This window comes from Epinephelus lanceolatus, chromosome 1 (genome assembly GCF_041903045.1).
Source record: "Epinephelus lanceolatus isolate andai-2023 chromosome 1, ASM4190304v1, whole genome shotgun sequence".
NCBI classification, from domain to species: Eukaryota; Metazoa; Chordata; class Actinopteri; order Perciformes; family Serranidae; genus Epinephelus; species Epinephelus lanceolatus.
The window spans coordinates 18,874,071-18,897,215 of record NC_135734.1 but is presented as its reverse complement, the minus strand read 5'-3'; the positions used below and the strand labels follow the sequence as shown (position 1 = coordinate 18,897,215).

Genomic DNA, 23,145 nt, shown 5'->3' with positions numbered 1-23,145 from the left:
CCTCATATAACATGATAAAATTTCTGTCTCCCCCTGTAGATTCCCGGAGTATCCATTTACGGTGAACCATCAAACCACTAAAAGTGCATCACTAGCAGGACTGAAGGAGGAGGAGTGGGGCTGGGAAAAAATGGAAGCATCAGGATAAAAGAGAATAAGCAGAAACAACAACAAGACATGTGTAGACAAGGGAAAGTTCCTATTTTGGAGACTGTGTAAACTTCCTGTGCACTGCGTGTACCATTTGTACTAAAAACAATGACATTGATTGAGTCTTAATTTGGGCTCCTCTCATAATAGGCGAACGTGCTTCCCTGTGTTCCCAGTCCTGTGTTGAACAGCAGAAACAATTTGTTTGGCCATACTCTGCACTGCGATGCGAGGCGGAAGTCATTGTTTTGTCTGACAGGCGGCTTTGCTTGTTCTCCGTAACAACCTCCACCCTCCCCTCATCCCCCCACTCCTGTCTGCAGCAGGAGCTCTGTGTAATTACATCCAACCTGTTCCCTCTCCCTTACGCTTGATATCACTGCTGACATCGACGAGCACAGCCCCTCCTGTATCTCTCTCTCCCTCTCTCTCTCTATCTGTGCCGCCGCTATTGGACAGCTCTCTCACCAGCAAGTGTGCAGTCCTGCCTCGTCTTCAGCTGTGTGTGTAGTGCAGCGGAGCAGATGGAGAGGGAAAGGAAGAGGGTGAGACAGAGGCAGAGATGAGAGAAAAGAGGAAAGAGCATGGCAGACAGCTGGAGAGGGAACCGTTATCCATGTGAGCAGGAACGGAGGATGGAGGATGACTGAATTATACGGCGGGATATTTATTCACAAGACAAACTGTTGGCTGAGTCTTTGAGGTAAGTGAGCAACTAGTATGAATCTAAGACTTTGCTCTGGCATGTGACAGCACAGAAAAATTCAAAAAAAGTCTCGGTGAGCTGAAGTAAACATCCAGACAGCATGAAAGATGTTTGGTGACTGGTGGCTAAAATGTGACGTAATTAGACACTGAATTAAGCAATGATACACAAAGCAGATCTCTAGTTGTGATTGCTGCGTCCTCATAATCTCAGGGGAAGTTGTGATTGTTTTTGATGAAACACAATTCTCTTTAATCTCCTTAGAGTGAGAGAATGAAGGCTCCCCTCCACCTGAGGGCTGAAGGCTGCGCCAAAGCCAGATCAAACGCTCTGTGACTTTATCAATTCCACCTGTCACACTCTGTGGGCAGCCAGGTTTCCTATTACAGTTGTGGGGGTATTAACATTCACTGAGGCGAGGGAATCTGATTAACAGATCAGACTAATTGATAAGAGGCGATTAGGGGTCTGGGTGTGATAGAGCTGTCAAGGTTTCCCCAACAGCTCCAGGTAGACCTTTGTATTTGTAACCCAGAGGGGGAGAAAGAGACAAACAGATTTAAGATCGACTGATAGGAAGAAAGAAATTCAACTGAGTCAAGTGAATAATTCAGTTGGGGATACATCATTGTGATTCACCAGCTTTTTCTCATGGGAAGTGACTGCTCTCATGCTCTCTACTACTTATTTGAGAATGCAGAGCAAAACTTCTGAATTGAGAACTCGGGCCACTATTCTTGAGCTTTAAGGATATTTATCTCATCGCACATGAAAGGTATGATATGGTACGTTTTTTCATTGTTGCATATGTTGTATAGGTTTTTTTTGGTAAGGCTGTATGCTTACATTGTCCCGACTGTTTCCAACAATGTTCAAACCCACGGAAATCTGTAATTTAATTCAAAGATTCAATCCCCTTTACCGCCTCTTGTTGCTCTAACTTCTGTGGAAACACCAGATGATACATCAGAGAGTGAAGAGGGAATCATACGATGTCACAGATTTACACTTAGTAACTGTAATGCAGCGTTTCCTCTGTGACACAGCATATTTCTTATCATATTAATCTAGTAGAGACCTAATTTATTGATTTGATATTTCAATTTCCAGTTTACTAAAGCACCACAATGACAAGTGGCTCAAGCTCATGTTATTATGTTACAACAATGTTCAAAATGCTTGTAAAGTTATTTTTAGTACTGTTTAGAACTGTTCTGACCATGGACAGCAGCACTGGGCTACTCCAAAACTGAATTTGCCACATAACATAGTTTTATGGGTAGTCGACTCCTCTAATGCTAATAGTAAGCTTGCAAGTTGATGTCATGTTGGTGGATTTTACTTGGGGCTATTTCATTAAAATTACATGACATAACATAAATTAACATGAATTAATGTAATGTGAATAAAACTTACACACATCAACTGGTCCGTGAACATGATTTCTGCCTGAATCACATCATTTTAAATGGTAATGTTGGTTGTTTAATGAAGACAACACCTCTCATGATCCCAAACTACATCATCATCAAAATATGTCTTCAATTTTTTGTCAGAGTTCGTATCGCTCTCGTTCCCTTGTCAAAATGAAGTCAAATGAGATTTTCCCATTGGATTTTGGATTATTGCTGAAAATAAGCTTTGTGGAAAACAGTACTTTATAATAGTTACATTTTTCTGAAGACTTAATGCAATCGCCAGAACGTTCAGGTATAAACAAGCTACACTGGGATTGCATGACTTGATGTTGCCACCAAAATGAGACTGTGACGCTGTGTTCTGTGGTCACTCTGCAGTCTCATTTAGCCACCTGTTAGTAACCGTTGTGGTGGAAATTTTGTCATCTTCATGCATAAACTTATATTGTTTCATTCTTCCTATGTGTTTGTAAGTGTGTGACCTTTGCATTCCCTTTTGTAAACATCTGTCGTTACTTGACATCATCAAGAGATGTACATTCACTATAATCTCGCCTTCAAAGACAGTCCATTGACTGTCTAACAGTTACAGCTGGTTATCTAACATGTCATAGACTAGAATGCAACAGGTATGCTCCTCTGATGTAATCGAGACAACGTGTATTCACTGTTCTGGGCACAAACTCTGAGCTCTTCTCTATAGAGAATAAACTCTCGTGCATGAAGCTATTCAGTCTTGTTTGCTGACTCCCAAGCAGACTGGCTAAAAATTGCCACAACACCATCTTTTTTAAGATACTCAAAACTTTCAAAATTCCCAAGTAGGGTATTTACTGACGTATTTTATGTCATGGAACAAAATGTGAAAATATATCAAGCTTGTGACCTTGTGTCAGGTATTGAACCAATATCCATTAAAAAAACCCCACTGACTTTAAGACGAGGAAACCAAGAGTGCTAACATGCTTATTTCCATGCTAATTTCCATCATCTCATTCGGACTCACTCCTGCACCACTTTAGTTTTGATTGAGAGACCCCTGGCCACTAAAATCCATTTAAGGCTCATTGATATTCAGTATACAATATTTAAATGAAAAGCTCCAACTCTGCCCTGCAGCAGGTTTGACTTACATCAACTATTTTTACGATTCTATGTTAAAAGTTCAGTACAAATATAAACCTTAAACTACACTGTAAATTACACTAAATTTCATCCAATATGACTTCATGATGACACAAATTTTGCTGTTCTGCCAAATTTCATGGGGAGAAGTCAGTGCATGTCAGCTTTTTATGGCATTAACAGAGTAGTAGTAAACAAAATGAAATGGCAGGTGATAGAAGTTTAATGCCTAAGCTAGTGTCTTTACTGCTTAGAAAGACAACTGCAAATTACTGCTCATTTGTTTTAAATAACATAAATCTCCTATCATTCAGATATTCCATGAGAATGTCTTTGATCAGTTCTCAGAACAAGTGATAATTTTTCTTTCTTTGAAAAAAAAAAAAAATAATCTCTACATCTAACCCAACTGGTCACAAATACAATAACTCAGATTATAACTATTATTACTAACTATTATTTTTCTGCTGTTGTTCGGATGTTTCCATGAATTCAGAACGATGAGACTCCATAAGCAATCTCCAGGTAAACACTATTCACTCACTGTAGCGTAAGTATATTGTTAACTATTCACCCAAGCGCTATTCCGATGCAAATTGATAGATATGCTAATTCACCAAATGGGAAAATAATGGGAGTGAATTTTCAATCCAGTTCCAGATATTGTGCATCCATATTAGCATACGGAGCGTCTGCACTGCAGCCTGCAGATGTTAATTTGAAGGTTTATGAAGAAAGATGAGCACATCGAGTATGTAGATGTGTATGGAAGAGTGGGGCAGTGCAAGTGGAACAAAAGCTATGCAGCATCTGATATGACACAGAATTTGGGCTTATTTTGGTTGAATCAAAGTGCACAGTGCAACGCGCAGTCACACTTGTGGTGTGTAGTTGCAGACTTGCAGCGCACCAGTGGTGCATGTGCAAACAGGATGGGATTAGTAGGAATCCATTATCATACATTATCAGTCCTATGAATTGGTTTAGGACTAGTAGCAGTCATATACATTGATATTATCACTTAAAAAGCAGTGCATACTGCAGTTGTGGCAATAGAGTGAAGAGTCTGGATCAGTATCTTTTAAGTGGAAAGCATGTTCTTGTGTGTGAAATGTAGTTGTATGAGTTGAAATAGAGCAGCCTAAGAACAATGTGTGGTCATTCTGCAGCAGAGAAATACTGGTTTTGTGACATTTAAAGCGAACTACAGTCGATAATTGTGATTTGAAATTTCTCCATTAATTTTTCCACTAACAAACTGCAGAACTAAATTCTGATGGGCTCATCAACCACCCTTTGTAAAAGGTTCCCACTCTTCGCATTAGTGGGAAAGTTGCCACTAATCCAGTGCAAGCATGTCTTGTATGCTGGAACCACAGTTAAATTGTGTTAGCTTGTGGTAATTTGATTCCACACAACTTTATCAGAAACGTGCACAGTGTAACACAATGCAATTTTAAATAATGAAGCTCCTAAATCCTCCTAAAAGACCTGGTGTGGTACTTTAGCAACGTATGTGCATGCAACATTTCATCTGATATCCTACAAAAGTGCACACACAACAGCTTGTATTATATCCAACAATTTAGTGCCTCATGAATGACGTTACGTCCCCAATGTAAGTTATGTAATTAGTTACTGTGGTTAGGTTTAGAAAAAGAAACAAGTTCAAACTGTTCCAAACACCGGTCTCCTGGGGAAAGTCCTGTGTTTTGTGACCCATCCACCACCCCAATCTGCTGCCTTCCGAGACTGCTCTGGACCACTTCCTTCTTTACTCCCGTCAGGTGCTTTGGTCACATGACCGCAGCCTTTCGAAATATGCGGGTTATGCATGAATTACTGGTTCATTATTATGTGGGATAGTATGAATTTTGGCGGATTTATTTTCATGGGGAAACGTACGAAAAGTTGATGAAAACAGCCAGACTTTGGTGGTACAAGTTCCTTGGCAAGTTAACAATAATCAAACTATGCAAACCAAATGGCATGCAGTAATCCAGCCTTGCCAACCATGTCTGCAGGTTTTCATTTGCACCAGGATTCCACAGTACTTCAAGTGGAGAGCGAGAACTTGTCTGTGGTGATCAGCTGGAATGAAAACCTGCAGACTGACCTCATGGTTGTCTACCCCTGATCTATACTTTCTCTAATGTGGTTGTTGCCATATTCAGAATAAAATTTTTGCTCTGTATTGACAAAATAAGTCTTATGATTGTAAAATCAAAAAGCATGACCTGATGTCTTAATTTTTATCAGGAATTTCATTTGACTTTAAACACCAAAAATAAGCACTAAAATCTTGTTTTCTTATCACCAGGTCACACTTGTTTGATTGCAGACATGTGAAAGACCAATAGTCCAGCTATCTGCCTGCTGACCTGGTGAATGTTGATATGTTATGTGATAAATATGACACAGAGCTTGTTCTTATGTCCCATCTTATACCCTGTTGTGTTCAAATACTCCTAATTGTTCTCTCTGTTCCTCTCTTGCAGACGCCAGAAAGCATTTACTGGAATTGTAAGCAGTCTTTTGATAGTGCGGACTACTGTGAAATCAACAGCGCCGGTAAACGCTGCGAGGCTCATCTGTATGGCGGAGTGGTGGTGTGTCACCCTAAAGAAGCTAAAAAGAAAAACAGAGCCTTGAGGAGTAAACATTCATCTCAGCAGTGAGAGGTACAAGCAGAATTTCCTGCTGTTGTCTAATCTAAATATTCAGCAAAACACTATGTGCGCCGTGCCAAGGAACACTCCCCTTTCACAGTCACAATACATATTGATTTTTTCACCTCACAATACCTGAGGCATTTAACTATATGATGGGAATACAGTGAGTCAAGCCCATCTGTGGACCCATTCCATAATAACGAACTGAGGACATCATGGAAGCAACTTAAAATCTAACATCTCAGTCGACCCACAGTGGACACTGCAGTCCAGTCTTCATTATGGAATCTGAAGAGAGCATAACAGGACTGTCTACAGCTGCGTTGGTGGCCATTGCCTGCAACACGTTTGTCGCCATCCTCCTCCTCCTTCTCTGTCTGATCCTCTACCGAGCCTGCAGGGTCCCCTCCAGCCCGGACAGGCTGCCGGTGCTGGCTCCTAGCGAAGGAGAACCCCAGCAGTTGAACGAGCACAAGTACCTGCTGACTTCCTGACTGCAGAAGGATGCGTCAACTGTAGCAATGAGCGATGGCCATAGTGCACTCCTCCACAGTAGAGGGGACTGAGGGAGCACTGGGACTGACTTAAAGCAATAATCAGGCTTGCCCTTTGTAGTTTTTAGAATCAGATGGCAGGAGTGGCTGCGCCTCACAAAGAGAGCAAGGATGAATTATGGTAGAGTGGAAAGACTATTTCTAAGCAGCCATCACTTGTCAGACCTCGTCACATGGAGGAACGCCGATGTGAATGTATACATTTAACACACACACAGCCTGGAGAAAAAGGACACGGCCACAGGGATGGATGCAGATTGCACAAAGACCAAGAAAATGGAATGTTCAGTACACAAAGAGCGGCTGGCCTGTTGTTGGAGGTTTCTAAATATATCCTCTTATTTCATACTCTGTCCTGAAAAAAAAGACAAAACCAGTATATTGCCGACAACAGGGACTTGAGCCTGTGTGGAGTGTGTGTGTCATTGTCACTCATAAATACCAGCGATCTGCGAGGCATAGCGGCTTGCTGAGGGTGTTACATAAGGACTAGAGAGGCTTAGTTGAGATTTGTGTCCTCTTCAATACGGCCCTCACACTGACATCTGCTTGTGACTGTGCATGATGGCCCACTCACTCTGGACTGAAGCACGGGACGCACACATACAGAGGGATCTATCGTATGGAATCTGCAGACCACAAACAGCAACACGCTCCCCCAGCATCCCACCACAAATTATCAATACTTAAGCATTTAACCTGTATAGCTGGTGCTGCAACTTAACAAGGCATGTTGTAGAGTTAAAAGATAATAAGATGTGTAATTTAAATTTTACCTTTCAGGCTTTTTAGCTGATATTAGAGTAGTCTGACTCACAGGGTGTAGACTGTGGGTATAAGCCTGCCATTGGCCGCCTATTTCGGACAGAGTTCCCCTCCCCTTTCACTGTCCCCTGACACTATTTTGCAAGGGCACTGTCGCTGAGGCCTGAGCGTAGTGCTGCCCAAGATGGTTGTGATTGAGCATTTTTTTCCTTTAGTGAGGAAGACCTCTCTCAAGTGCTGGCACAGCGCTAAAACCAAGTGTGGAGAGAGGTCCGGCTATGCGAGACTAATATCAGAATAACACAGAGTAAGGACTATGCAAGCAAGGATTTCAGAATATATTGCTGTTGCTCACATAAGAATATATCTGCTACTGTGTGTGTGTGTAGAGTTTAAAAGATTTCCAACTCTGGGGCACCCCAGTGGTAGTACCAAAAATACACTGTGATCGACAGGAAGGTAAACTGCAGCATTGCCCCCACCACCACAACCATGGAGCTGATGCAGGGAAACTGAGGCCACATCCACACTAATATGTTTTCATTTTGAAACAGTGTATAAAAACAAAAAACAATCTCTGTACACATATTAGAATTCATCTCTGTCCATACTAACATGCCTGAGAGCGTATATAACATGACCTTTCATGCACACTGGGCAAGCGTGTGCTGATGTACACAGGAAGCAGATTATCGACTCTGTGGTTGATTGCTTAGTCGCAGAAAATACTATGAGGATGCCGAAAAGTAAGACCAGAAATGTTTTTGCTTGAAGGGGCGATGAGGTGGAATTGTTATTGAGAGTAAGACATGAGTATAAGGTGGTCAAGACGGAAGAAAACAGATAGGGAGTCGTTGCAAAGCAAATACAGCGACATATTAGGGCAGTACAAGGAACATTATCCATCACTGGAGGACGCCATGGCAATGGGAAAGGAGTATATACACAAGAGCAATGAAACCACATAAGGTATGTAGATCTCGCTATAATGTTTTGGCTTGGCGCATCATGACTGACAGCAAATATGGGTATATGTGTCATTGTTTGCAAAACCCAACCCTGAGAGTTTTCAAACTAAAATGGGGGCAGCACAGCGATTTCAAAAGTTCCAGTTTAAGTGGTTCCAAAATGCCAGACTAGTGTGTACGCTGGGTATAAAGGTAGCAATTTACAACGCAGCGTTTTACAACGAAAATGTGTTAATGTGGATGTAGCCTGAGAGGAACAGGCTGAAAGCAATACATACACTTCATGCTGGGATGAGCTTGTTTTTCTACAAAAAAAAAAAAACCTTTAGCAATCAGAATAATTTAAAATATGCTGTAATCACATAAATATTCTATATAACACATAGCGTCTCTGAACTATCCTGAAAACTTTGTGAAGGTTAAGTAAAAGATACAGACAAACTGATTCCTCCACTGACAATAGCCTCAGTAGACCAGAATGCAATGCAGACATGAAACATATCATGAGTAAAAGGCATCTCTCTGTCTGTCTCTTAAGAGTAAACCACAAAAGAAAGAAGTCCCCCCTCTGTTAAAAGTCTTTTTAGTAAAATAACTGAAGTTAATGTTCACAATACAAGAGACAGTGGATACAGACAGAAGCAACTTACAACACATCATCAAGTAGCTCCTGAAGCTCGCTGAATATTACATATTGATGACACATGAGAGTAAAAGTACACAAAGGTGGCATTTTACTCTGCAAACACTGCAGTTATTGCCCCGAAACTGACCTCTGATTTGCTTTTTCTACCCACTAGAATACTCCTCCACCCCGCCCAAACGTGATACTGGCAGCCACAACAATCTACAACAATGCAACATAAACAAATCATACAAAGCCGCAGTATGCTTCCTATTACCGCAGTAATGAGGTAACTCTTGCAGCTGTATTTTCATTACTACCCATGGCCACAATCATTTGTTACGCATTGTCTGTAGAAATGAGGTGACTGGGCGTCCCTCTCTAACTGAACTTGTGGAGATGAAGTAATGAATCACACTTTAGGGAGAGAGTGCTGCATGTGTTTGCAGGAAGATGTGAAGGGCAGAGATGCTCTCTGTAGCAGGGAGAGGGAAAGAGAGCAAGCACTGTGGCAACATTTGATTCCAGTTGAGCATCAAAGCACTGGGTGGTACTTCACTGAAGGACAAGATCATTAGACGGAGAGGGATGGAGAAACAGACAAAATAAAAACGGACGCCGCCATGAGTCAAAGCAAAGTTCTCTCCGTAGATGGGATATTAAAAGGCTTCTAGCTCATCCCTGGATGGATGCCCAGGACGACGGGTGCCAGCCAAGATAAGTTGTCTGGATAAAGTCCAGAAATGCTCAATCTATTACGCTAATTTATCTCCCTGTTCACTTGCAGTAACTCTCCCCCTTCACTTTTTAGCTTAATCAACTTGTACAATACATGGAATTGGTTTAATAAATCCCTGCAGAAGAGGTCAGTCAAGTCAATGGAATTCTAATGTTGCCTGTTTAATATGTATCAAGTACTGCAGTATAAATAAATGCATTATTTATTGAATATGAATAATTTATTAACAGCTTAAACAAGATCAGAAGAAACATACAAACTGTTGTCTTGCTGATGCTGTTTACTGTTGCACACACTGAGCGAATGTTTTTTTTTTTCTTCCTTTTTTTATGAATGAGAATAAAAGATTGTACCATGTTGCTGTGTTGGCAAGCCAACGTTAAACTGCGCTTTGCTCTGGTTCCCTCAGCAGACTGAGGAGCTTCTCCATCTTGGCTACTTCCACTTCTGGACCCTTAGGCAGCTCTTGACCCTTCTTGCCCTACACACACACACACACACACACACACACACACACACACATAGAAGACACAGAGAGCAAATCAGAAATGACTTGACATAATGCTTACCAAGCACTTGGGAGGACCACAAACCCGACGGGCAGGCAGTTAACCAGAGGAGAACACAAAACAATCAGACAGAAATTGAAATGGATGTAAGGTCAATAGTAGCAGAGTGGTGATATTACTCCATTATATAATAATTTCTTTCCACCATGTTGTGAGATCGTCTTTGAAGTCATGGAGCTCTTGCCTGAAGGGCACCATTACAAAGGGCAAATTCAAAGAGATCTTCCAGTTTGTGGTGTGCTATTATTATTGACCTATTAAATACTCCTGTGTATAGAAAAGTGCAGCCACTTAAGAGCTATATAATATGGCTCCACATTTACTCTGTTTTGCTGCAGGAGTTTATTCTACCTCTGTTAACGGGCCTCTCGTTATCAGGGCTCATTTACTATTGTTAGAGGCTTTTCTCATACATACAGAGGCTTCACTTGATCTTTATCGAGGAATAACACACTGTTTTTTGGATTAAGTGAGGTGCAAAAGCCTAACTTATCCTAAAACTGCAAGAAAATAAGTGAGCATCGTCAGAAAAGTTTATGTAAACAGTGAATTGACTGCCCTGCTCTCACCATGACATCCAAAAAAACTGGCTCAAGAACGCTCCCTGCGTCCTTAAACCTTTGCCACAGCAGACATTGTGACTGACAGCAGGAAAGCACAGGTGTAACAGCTGCCTTCAAATGGGGTCGTGTTTACTGTGTTCACAAGAAGAGTTCATGTCAACATTCTTGTCCTTGAAAGTGGAAATTTTCTGAGAGCTCTGAGTTCACAAGTTGTGATGTGTTTGCTGACATTTACAGAAATGGCAGAGGCCATGGAAGTTAATTTTTTGGTGGATTGGAAGTTAATATAATGTAATTATAGTCACATAGGGCCAGATCCACAAAGAATGGATTGCTCCTGCTAATAGCGCCATTATTTGCGCAGAATTAGCTCATGCAATCTGCCCTGTTTTAGCACCTTATCCTCAAAAGAATTTGCTCTAATCATATGCCGGCGCTAACACGCCCACAAAGTTTGGCAGCTGAGCGCAATTTGCGGCACATGGCCCTGCTGATGGATGACTGTGAGAGCCCTGAGACGCCTGCAATGGGGTTCTGGAAAGAGCCAGATGCAAGAACCTGTAGTGTAGACACTAGAGATGCGCGGATGGCAGTTATAACCGCCAGGTCGATCGGGTGATAAAAATGAACAATCTGATTAATGGCGGATGGGTTATGGGCGGGTGAAAATAATAGCCTAATAATGACTTTTATTTAAATCGCACCCTTTAAAAACAAAGTTTACAAATTGCTTTGACAAACATTAATGAGGGGAAAATTGCATGCTCTAAAATGTGAAATGAGCCTACTTGTGTCGTGTGCAATACAATAGGCCCTCTATATCATCATGCTTATATCCCGCTGATAAATAATGTATGATTGGCTGGGCAAGCATACTCTTTAAATGTGTCATGTGGAAGGGTTTATTTAACACAGTGATCCCCGCGGCAGCAGAAATGAGTGTCTCCTCATTAAGAGTGCCAATGTGCGCCTTTACGCACGGAGTAACGGCGCCATTTTATTGATTATTTTAATGTCAGTCAGCTGACAGGATCGGTCAGGATCTAATCTTTCCTGATAATATAAACGTGCGGGTGCGGGTGGATGTGGGTCTGTAATTACAGAAAATTAATTTGCTCGGATGGGTGGTGGATGGATGATTGATGGATAGATGCGGATTCGGGTGCCGTCAGAGCCCATCCGCGCATCACTAGTAGACACTAATTTGACAATGCCAGGTAAAGCATGGGATCTCTGGGTGGCAGGCTCAATGTCATCCTTGATGTCATCTAGTAGCGCAAGGATCATGCGGCGTGGCAACCGGTATCTGCAAATGATTTCATTGTCACTTAAATCAAAAAGTGATACTCTCTTCCGATAAATCCTTTCTGGTGCGCGCCTGCCATTACGGTGCCTTCGCCTGGCTACAATCACTGCTGCCATGATTACCGGAGTCCTGGCATGACAGCCCTTATATAGGCTATGCTCCACAGTTACCACCAACTGAGTGAAATTTGCAATCATTTTGCGTGAGAGAGAGAGTGAGAGAGGGAGAAAGAGAAATTGCGCGGATTTAATACACGGGTCTCACTGGCGTTAAATAGCACCGCTTTACTGCCTGTGGCAATTAGCGCTGGTCTTTGTGGATTAGGTGGTATTTGCAATGAGGCTTATTTGCATAAGAAGGGGGCAATTTTGCGCAGAATTTATGAATATTCCCTAATTTACATGCATGCAAATTGGACCGGCGCAGCTAGGAGTGGCAGTGCAGTTTGTGTTCAGTTTGCGTGCATTTCACCCTTTGCGTGTGCTTTGTGGATTGCACGCTATTTTTTTTCTCTCATTTGCACAGGTTTAGTGGTCGCAAAAGCAGTGCAATCCTTTTGAGGATCTGGCCCATAGTTTTCATTTGTGATTTTATTTGTCTGAGGAAAATGGTGATACTCTCAACAGCCTCATCTTGTTCCTCTGTTATTATCTCTGCATTTTCTTCACTTTGTTACCTGCTTGCTAGCTTGCTAGATTATTAGCCTCTTAGTAGCTGTTGCCTAACAGCCATAGTCTCATGATTTACCACTTGAACTGCAAGCATATCGTGTACATGTCGTCTTCACATGTCAATGCCACGAGCTAACAAGTGTGTTTGAGGGCAGCATAGTAACATTAATGATGGCTTGTTACATTCAAGTGTCCCAGGAAGTCATGCTAGTGAGCTCGCGTGCACTGTCCCAGGACCCTGGAACCACAGCATCTGGATGTAATGGCCTGTGTCCATAAAGCTTTTTTTTTCTCAGTACTGGGGTCTTTTCTTAAAGTTCTCCCAATGAAGAGAGGACGTATTTAGCTGCATGTGGCCGCCTAGAGAAAAAGCGCTGCATCCATCTTCTGTTTTCAGAACACCTCGACTTTTTTGTGTGGCCGCTCCGAGACCTTAAAAATCTCTAAACTTTTCAGGAAGGCACTGGTGATGTCACTGCCACTCCTTTATATAGGCTACTCTCTACTGTCACAGCAAAGATGAAAAGGGCCATTTGTGGGAGCAGATTGGCCGCCGAACGCTGAATGTTGCTCGTGAGTGTTGAGCTTTTATCACTGTACACTTGTTGTAGCCTGTGTTGTCAACCCTCTGTTAATGTAGCATTGCATTAGCTACCTAGCTAACGTTAATGTCAAGATACCAACACACAGTGTATCATTTAAAAAGCCCTGGGATGAGGCGCTCCCCAGTGCCCTGCCACTGCTGCTTCACTGCTGAAGAAAAACACTATGTGGACACAGGCGCTAATGCAGTTATCATCAGTGTTATTAGATACACTTGTGCTTTTCTCATTACGCCATCCCATAATGTCTGCTATGAAATGCTGTGTCTATTCTAATAATTAATTGTATGTAGAATGTTCACACAGGAAAAATGACAACATGAAGAATACAAATAGCAATATGCATACTAAATATATTCCATGGATGCTATAAATCCTAGAGTACAATAAACGATGGGGATGGTGGTTGGTGTTATGGCTTTGATAACAAAATACACTTCTATCCTTGATTAAATTTCTGTCTGTGCACGTTTCGCTGGTAAATTAAATTTAATCACTGTAATCAAACTAACCAAAACAGCACACATGAAACATTAGTACATAATAGTTTGTTGTTTAATTGTGTAGTGGAAGTATGACATAGTGACAAAGCATGATTGACCCATCAACAGAGTTGAACGAGCTGAATGAGGGCTGACTTTCGACCTCCTCCTTTGAAGCTAGGAAAATTATATTTATATAATGGCGTAGCTGTTTTGAAGTTTGAAATGGATACATGAGGGGGCTGATCCAGACAGACAGCTGTGTTCCCTAAACGAATGAGCATCAAATTGCGATGTAACAATATCTCTGCTGTGATGAACGACTCAATAAAGCTTCCTCCACAGTGGAGAGAAAGGCTGACCGCACACAAACCTCCACAACAAATTAATAAAACTCCCAAAGCAATCAAAATCACAAGAATTCATTATCTTTCAAGATGTCATACTGTGATATGATTTATCTGCTAAACTATTTTCCCTGGCTTGTTTTCTTGCTGCAGCGATAAAATCCCAGACTAATGCATACAGGTGGGAAGCCTTACCTGTGCTGTAAGGCCCAGAATGTCGTGTCTGCTCATTTTCTAGCACTCAACGTTGATACAAATGTAAATGTTATGAAAGATATTATAATCTGGGAGACAATAGTGATAAATCACAAAATTTTGCATAATACTGCTTTTATATTGAAAGTGCCACTTGTGATTTGTGGGAACAAAGAATGAGGCCACTGAAAGGAGAACAGAGGAGATGAACACATTCAGGCTGCACACAGCTGAACAGAACAGGGTGTCGTGTTGAAGACAGACAGGCACTGTTTGATGCTAGTAGTCATGTAAAGATGATGAACATTTATGTGTGTGAGTGTGTGTCTAAAGAACACTATTATGTGCACTTTCAGGTACTTAATATGCATTATGGGAATTGTGAAACACTATTAGATGAGATTCAACCTGAAATGTCAGTCTGCAAAAACGTAACAGTGGACTCTTGTCTCTCACCACCACAGACCCTCCACAATAACTCCACATTACCACACGCCTGTACATTTCTGTGTGTATAGCAGGCACGACTGACACAACAGTACCTCATTAATGACTGTAGGCCTCAGGCTTACAACTGGGAAATAACTACTTGGTTCAGCACAACAGAGAGAACATTTTAGAGCATACTTTGGCAAGGTACATCCTAAATTTCTGACACTTAGAGTCAGAGCTCTAACACTTGACCTCTCACTTTGGAAGCTCAAAACGATTAATTAAAAGATATTTAAGGGGCACCACAAGACAACAGAAGTCAAGTGGACTGGTTTAGTGAGAGTAAAGGACTGCAGAAGTTGCCTTGTCAGCCTAACTGAATGCCCTTCAACTAGGTGAGCACAACACACTTGAATTGTTACAGTTTGTGTTGCCAGGCCACTGTGCCAGTGTTTTGAGTATATTAATGGGTCACCATGCCTATTGTGCAAGTTTCTGTGGGCTGCTGTGCCAATTGTATAAGACATATTACTGATAATATTTGCTGTGGGTGTTTGTGCCTGATGCTTATTTGCCACTCTGGGCTCCAAAATGCTCTGAGTGCTGTCAGTGGTGCTGAACTGTGCAATTATTTCCCAATTGTACACTTTAGGGCTACAGTCTGAGGTCGCTAATGAGGTAGCACTGGATGCGTGTGTATGTGCTGATATGCTGTACCCATGCAAAGTGTGAGTGGTTGAATGAGAAGTGTTTATGTGTTACACCCAGGCCCGCGCGACGCCGTGCATAATGCAAAATATGTTGTGAAAATAAATATTACACTAGTCATTGGAATTTCTTCTAGCTTACATGCACCTATGTGAGCAACACAAAGGAAAACTGGAGAGGCTGCAGAGCTGACTCTAAATGGGCCCTGATTAAAGTGTTGTGACTCAGTGTGCCATTTGGTTTCCTCCTGTGTTTAGTAGGACCGCTGTGATTACTCCACAGCTCATTAAGCACTGTCATGAGTGGCAACAGAGCCTTCGGTGACTCATCAATTGTAAATGGACTAAAGTGGGATTTTGTTTTACTGTATAGCTACAACTGGCTTCAAATTCAATATTTATTTTATCTCCCTTTTTTTAAAGATTATTTTACCCAGTATGTCTTGGTATTTATTGCCAGTATGAGGTACAGAGAATATGGAAAGAAGACAGACTGGGGTCTGTCTTGTAAAAAAAAGATCCATGCCTGCCTCATCATGAGTACCCTTGATGGCAGTTGCAGTTATGTGAACAGCTTTTTAAGCCACTGGGCTGCCGATAATCACGTCGATTTTCAGTAAAATTTCCAATATGTGACAATTTGTGTTCAGCTTCTCCTTTGTGATCTGTCCTAACAAGCTTATTCAATTACAAGGAACACTCGACTTCTCTGTGGCTAATTGTTAACTGGCCTAAATGAGCAAGGGAGAGAGAAATACAGGCGATTAGTGATGCTGATAATGAGCAGCTGAGGGGGGGGGGGGAAACGGTGGCCTTCACTCCATTGTTACTTGGTGAAATTAGCTTGAGGTCAGGACAAAGAGTGAATCATCTGATCTGCTTTCATTGATGTGGAGCAGAAGGGCAGAAATGCATTCACATTATTTACAGATGAGGTGATAAATAAGGTGAAAGAACACAATAGGCCATTTAAGTGTGATGGTAACAATGCAGAACAAACTTCTCCATAGTGCTTTAAGTGGCAGAAGATTTGGTACCTAATTTGTAATGTGGACAAGCTCCATTTGTATTTGCCAATAGCGCCTAATTATAAAGACAAAGTAGCAAGAGAATAAACATGGAATAATAGAGCTGCTGCATTTGGAAAGGCAAGTTTATTCTCTTACCACTTATAAGCAGCCTTGAAATGGGCGTAGGTTTGGAGTGAATTAGCTCAAACAATTGTAATATGATTGAAGCAACAGCCACAGTGTGGAAAACTGTACACACAATCATTTTAAAACCATTTCAAAAAATATTATCCATTCATACTAGCATGCCTGAAAATGCATATTACATGACATTAAACATATATTAACACATATATTAATACATATGGTCTGTGCTCTGTGGTTGGCTCTGTGGTTGGCTACATTGTTTTCCCTAGGATTATCAAGGTATGACCCACCCTACTCTCCCTCTGATTGGCTAGTACTAGGTGCCTTTGTTGGATGGGTTGCTGAGGTTTATGCATGCGGAGTCATACGGATTAGGGTTAGGGTAAGAAAAATCGGGGTAAGCCAATAGGAGGTAGAGTAAGGCAGAGGAGTGCAAATCATACCTTCGTCAATCTAGTTTGCTTAGTTACAGAAAATAACAAGGGGGGAGAACAGCAGTGGCAAAAAGTAAGATTGGAGATTTCTTTGCTTAGACGAACAATAAGATGGAACTGTTACTGAAAGTAACACGAGCATAAGGTGGTAAAGGCAGCACAAAACAGACTGGGAAGTGTTACAAAGCAAATACGGTGACATCTTATTATGGTATTACCAAGAGCATTAGCTATTGCCGGCAAAATCCAGGGTAATGCTATTGTGTTTTGGCTTGATATGTTGTCACTGATAACACCCAATCAGGAAGAAAACATGGGTGTCATCATTTTTAGAAGTCTCCATTTCTGCCCTTCCAGAATAAACCACAAAACCCAAAGTTCTCAAACTAAAACATGGTCAGCAGCGTTTTCAAAAGTCTTCATTTTAGGGGTTCAAATACGCCAAAGCAGTGTTGATGCTAGGTGTAAACATAGCAACAGTTGTGCATTTTGAAACAAAAGTGTATTTGTGTGGATGCAGCCTGAAAGTTTTTCTCTGGCAGCTCAATAAGATTCTTACCTTGGGTTTTTTACGGAGGTTAGGGGAGAGTTTGAGGCTGCTGACATAGCCTCGGTCATCACCCACTACGATGATAGGATAGATGGGATTAAACTCAATGTGAGTCAGCCTGGTCTTCTTTTTGGCCACCACTGGCTGCTGGCAGATAGCCTCATATTTGTTGACGCTGAGGTCAAAGACATGAACCTGAAAAAGATGAGTAATCAAATGAAAAATGTTTTTTATGATTTTTTTTTTTACAGTCAGACATTTAAGTTTAATAAATATTTGGTAAAACTGACCCATCTTACTGACATATTTAGCCTGGAGGATGTATGTGTGAAGATTGTGCCTCCACAGTAAGTAAGTAAAGGCTAAATCTGTTGCTACAGACTGCCTTTTCATATCTTGTGTTTGTGTTGTCTTTTATGTGAGAGGGAGATTGGTGGAGCACAAGCCTCTGCTGGGATGCAGCCTGACCATCTGGTCAGAAGGGTGCTCCCGGCATGCACTTCTGTCCGTATGTATGTATGCTTTTCTGTGCTGGCAACCCCAAAATAAAATCATGGGCACTGCTATCCAGAAGGAACCAGATCACAGAGAAGTGCATAAGTAATAAGTGCATTTAGACAATCTGTCAGCAACAAGCGAGCCCACTGCAAAGCACAACCCACTCCTTTTACCAGAAAGATGACTGTGCCCGGGCTGCTAGGGTTCACACTGTCTATGTGTACCGGCACCACACAAAACATTGCAGTCATCACTTGCAACCAATCATCATATTCTATCAGGGTATGACTTTCTGTAACCTCCATCACCACAGCCATTATCCACAGTGTTTTTGCTCATTAGTCATGACTGATTGCAGTACACACTGACTATATTTGTAATTCACACAAGTACTTGGGGCAGAGATACATTTCACTGTGTTGAAATGATTGCCTGTATGTTATCAAACTTATATTGTATTACATATTGTTATCTCCACCAGGCATATGCCTGGATGGGATCATGGGTTGGGTCCTGTGTGTGTGCATGTGTATATCTGTCTGTTCGCAGCTAACTCTAAAACCACTGGACCAATCAGCCTAATATTTTGTGCGTACATTTATGATTGCATGGTCAAGAACTTCTAGTGGTTGTTTTGATTCACCATAGTGAAAAAACTGTTTTATTGACTGTTTTATACCATCACTTACTGCTGACTCCTCACTACTCTCAACCAGCTAGTAAGGGTCGCAAGTTTACCAGTAATCGACTAGTCTAAAAACAAGCCTAACCATCTGTTGCTGGACACATTTTGGCCATATACATATACGTAGAAAAGTTCGGTCTCATTTTGAACTGGATTCATCTTTGCTGTCATCTCAACTATAAGGCACCTGGGGACAAATCAAGCTGTGCTGTACGCTGGCTCTCATGGCTGTGACCCAGCTTTGCTCCGTCCGCTGCATGGTATCACACCACACCAACAGTGTTTCAGAAATGGAGCATTTCACCTGCTCAGTTTTGCTGATTTGGTCATTTTTCCTTGACATTTATGCTTCTGCCCTACGTAAGTAAGTAGCCTTCATAGTTAATGGTTTCTTTTTTGGACCTTTTTTAACTGTTGTAGCCTACAAACTTAATACCATTAAAAGTCCAGTTATGAATGGATCAATCGATCAAATGGATCACAAACAGCAGATCACAGATTCATAGCTGCTTTGTCATTAACAATACATTCATGCTCAAAATTACATGGTATCTATATTTCACATACAGTGCCCATAGCAGGATAACTCAATCTGCTCTATGCAATGCGCTGCAGCTCTGTCAAAAATAGATGTGTTGTGTATTTTTATTAGCTTCTGAAACGTGCTACAGCACATCTTTGGAGCAGAATTGTCTAGAATGGCTGCGATTAGTTCAGCTGGCTGCCTGGTGGAGACCTGCACTCTACTAAGAGCACTCTTCTAGTATTTTAATTGATTTTTTATTTTATCAAATCCTTTAAATTATGTAGGCAATTTTCATCTGTTTGATGTTGTTGATGTATCAGATTTAAAAATGTAGAATGATACAGGTATAGCCACTGATATATGAGGCAGTCCACGTGCAAAAGGTTAAGAGAACCTGGACAGAGAGCAAATATGGATTTGGAGACTAATCACTGGAGGATAAGCCTGGTCCTCTCATTATTTCATCCTGACACTTTATTTCCTCAACAGTCAGCTCAGATGGAGAGGCAAGGACAGAGAGAACGAAGAGATATTTGTTTGCACTGCACAACTCAGTGTCATTCTTGCACCTCAGCTTGCCAGGCAAGTCATTATCCTTATGAACACATGTACACACGCACGTACGCAGGCACACACACAAACACGTACGCCATTGTGTCTGACATTTTGCAGTGTGGCAGCAGCAGCAGCAGGCCAGGATTTCATCAACAGAGAATACACGTCAAGGGGCGCACAGCTCAGGCTGAGTCACTCAAGCTCCACCACACACTTGTCACAGAAAACGGAAAAATTTTACTGCAAAGAATCTGCTATCCTGGGGAACATTACGCCAATAAACATCATGCACCGTGACCGCACTGGTGAATGTGGGAATTCTGACAATATTCTGTCAATCTTCAAAATGTGATGGCAACCAAATGGCGAGTTTAGCATTGGCTTGGACTGAATGTATAACAGTTATTTAGTGGATGCAGTTAATTCTGCACAGCCCTGTCACTTTACAGATGACACTTAAACTATCTTAAAATCTGACATTTGAGTAAATACTAGTATGCCTATATAATCACTAGCTCATGTCAGCAAAGTCTGAGCTATTTTTGCCCAAGCACATTCTTAAAATCAGACTGAATTGATAGTTCAGTTTTGAGTAGCATGATGAGGAAAAATGGGGCAGGCACACTGACCTTGATCGACGCCAGTTTAATATTCTTGTCCTTCCTGCTGCTTAGAAAGGAGAGGATATTGTGCTTGTAAAATGTATGCCAACGGATGAGCTTTTAATGAGTTTTTTAATAGCTGCTGAAAACTGCTTTTGATCTAGTTTCAGGGAATAAATTACAATACAGGACTGAGATGTAATACGCTTTCTAGCAAAGTCATTTAATTAGATTTTTTTTCTGTAGAGGATGTTTACAATTAAACAAACTGTTGGTTTTATTCTGGGTTTAAAAATCAGCTGTGTACATTACCACTGTTATTTATGCACAACTTGTGTACTATGACAGGGACATTTAGTTATGGCTGTTAATTAGTTAACAAATCTGATGTTTCCTCTCTTTCAGATCTTATTAAGACTGATGTTTGGTTGTGAAATAATTTGCATAATTGTGGGTATTCTACAGTACGTGTTGTGTCTGTGGTGACTGAATCCTGGCATTGGAGAGGAAGACTGTACACACACACACTATCACATAAGGTGTCTCTCAAATTGCTCAGCTCTCATTTCCTCTTTGTCACTCTCACTCGACTTCACTTGGCACACTGGACAGGAAATGTGTCAGACACAACACTCTGGACTTTTATAGCATGGTGCAGACTGGTGCGAAGGCAAACAGATGGGGACAGCTTGCAGCCATACTAAGAAAATATGTGGAGATAAGCAACACGGCATCCGCTGAAATTACTTTTGGCTGGAATCAATAACCACTGGCAAGGCGGGAAGCTGCCTTTGTCACAAGAAACCGTGTTTGAACAAACTCAATTGCCTGAGGCGATTGTGCATTAATCTGGGGCTTAGCCTTATGAACATAGCACGGATTTAGTCAGCTGAGTCTATAACTATATTACGAGGATAATGAGGTGGGTGGCAGGTGGTAGATGTTGCAGCTGTTTGTGATTTCACGTGTTCTGTCAGGTAAGCGTCAAGCTCATGTTATCTGTGGTACACAGCAGATGTGTGGCGGTGATAATCACAGCCTTCAGACAAAACATCCTATAAGCTCTCATGAAGGTGTGAGACTGGTTGTAATGTACAGTCAGCATTTATCACCTGCAGCCATTCAGTATTAGTCATGTGTCTTTTGGTGTGTACACTGTGCAAAATCATCTCTCTTTAAATATGAATGTGACATGAATGAAATCAATGATGTGAGATTCTTAATGAATCTAAGAATAATCATGCACTGAGGCTTGAACCAGATTATTCTGAAGACCAAAACAGGCAAAAAACAAAACAAAACATAAACTGCTAAACTTCTAAGACAAGCTCTGGGCTGCAAAATGTTCAGATAGACACTTACTGTTCCATCTGTTGTGACAGCAGCGAATACAGTGGAGGAGTATGGAGACCACGCAACATCACCAACAGCTGCATTCAGATCGAAGGTGAACATGGGAGTGCTGAAAAACACACAAAGACATTCATGTTCAGACAGGAAATCTGTAACTTTTCATTATCCTGCATGAAAGGATGTGTGCCTTTGAAATCCAGTGTCAACCAAATTAAACAAAAACTGGTACTTATCATCTTGAATTGGTGTTTTCAGCAGAGTCAGAGAGAAATCATGAGACTTTCTGCTCACAAATGTAAACTGTACACTTTATTTCTGCGGTCAAGGCAATGGCACATCCGTGATTTCTTCTAACACGTTTCCAGTGGTGCAAAACCCTCTTCAGACTGTCATCCATGGTAATCAGTCACAATCTGTCCAGACACTGATGCCTCAGCAGAGCCTGGCAGAGAACACGTGTGGAGATGAAACAGAAGGGTCCTGCACACTGTTTCCTTACCTTATTAACTTGTGAAACACCACTGGAACCAGGGGGAAGAAATGAAATATAAAAAGAAACAAGGCACATACAAGTCCTCTTCAAATACTGAGGAGTGTGTGTGACAGTGAGAGAGAGAGAGAGACAGTGTAAGCAAAACTTACAATTTCAATAGGGTGCAACTTTGGTAACACAGAAGGACAGAGTTTGGTGCATACATGAAAGCAATTTGCACCAGCAGTCTGTCAGTAATTTGTGTTTGATTTACTAAGGCAGAAACTAATTACACATCCAACACCTGAGATGGCCTTCTAGGCACATTCTGCAAGTGAAGCAGGTCTCAAAAGGCCCTATTCAGTGGTGGAATATGTCTGCCATCAGCAAGCTCAAAAAAATAAATCAAAATATAGCAATGTTGAAATGTGCTATCAGGAATGCATTCAAAATAGTGCTTCGGCAGCTCAGTGAATGTCAAAGATGGCCACACTCACACAGCCTCAAATCGGTATCCCATCTTTGGTTGAAGTGGACATATTGTGTTTATTTATGACATTCATTTATATGTTATTTATTCTTTTGGGGCAATTTTCTTATAGCGCCGCTGAAGTACTTTTCTGAGGTGTATTTACATTCCAACTGCTATCACTGACATTTCTACAGAACACCATTCCTTAAAAGTATACTATGCAGGATGTTCCTGAGGAACAATGT

The 23,145-nt window shown here is 41.3% G+C and overlaps 1 protein-coding gene and 1 long non-coding RNA gene across 2 annotated transcripts in view; one reads left to right on the top strand and one right to left on the bottom strand.

Moving 5' to 3' along the window:
• Positions 1-60: 60 nt before the first annotated feature.
• On the top strand, positions 61-10,094 carry LOC144462732 (uncharacterized). The gene is made up of 2 exons (XR_013490953.1): positions 61-853; positions 5,898-10,094. It is a non-coding gene; the product is annotated as an uncharacterized LOC144462732 (long non-coding RNA).
• dnai1.2 (dynein, axonemal, intermediate chain 1, paralog 2) overlaps positions 8,697-23,145 on the bottom strand; it is a 27,694-nt gene continuing 13,245 nt past the window's right edge. Inside the window, exons 18-20 of the mRNA XM_033627270.2 lie at positions 21,966-22,065; positions 17,747-17,932; positions 8,697-10,203 (exon numbers count right to left, since the gene is read on the bottom strand). Of these exons, the coding sequence (XP_033483161.2) occupies positions 10,102-10,203; positions 17,747-17,932; positions 21,966-22,065 (388 nt within the window). The 3' untranslated portion in view covers positions 8,697-10,101. The remainder of the gene's footprint in view (positions 10,204-17,746; positions 17,933-21,965; positions 22,066-23,145) is intronic.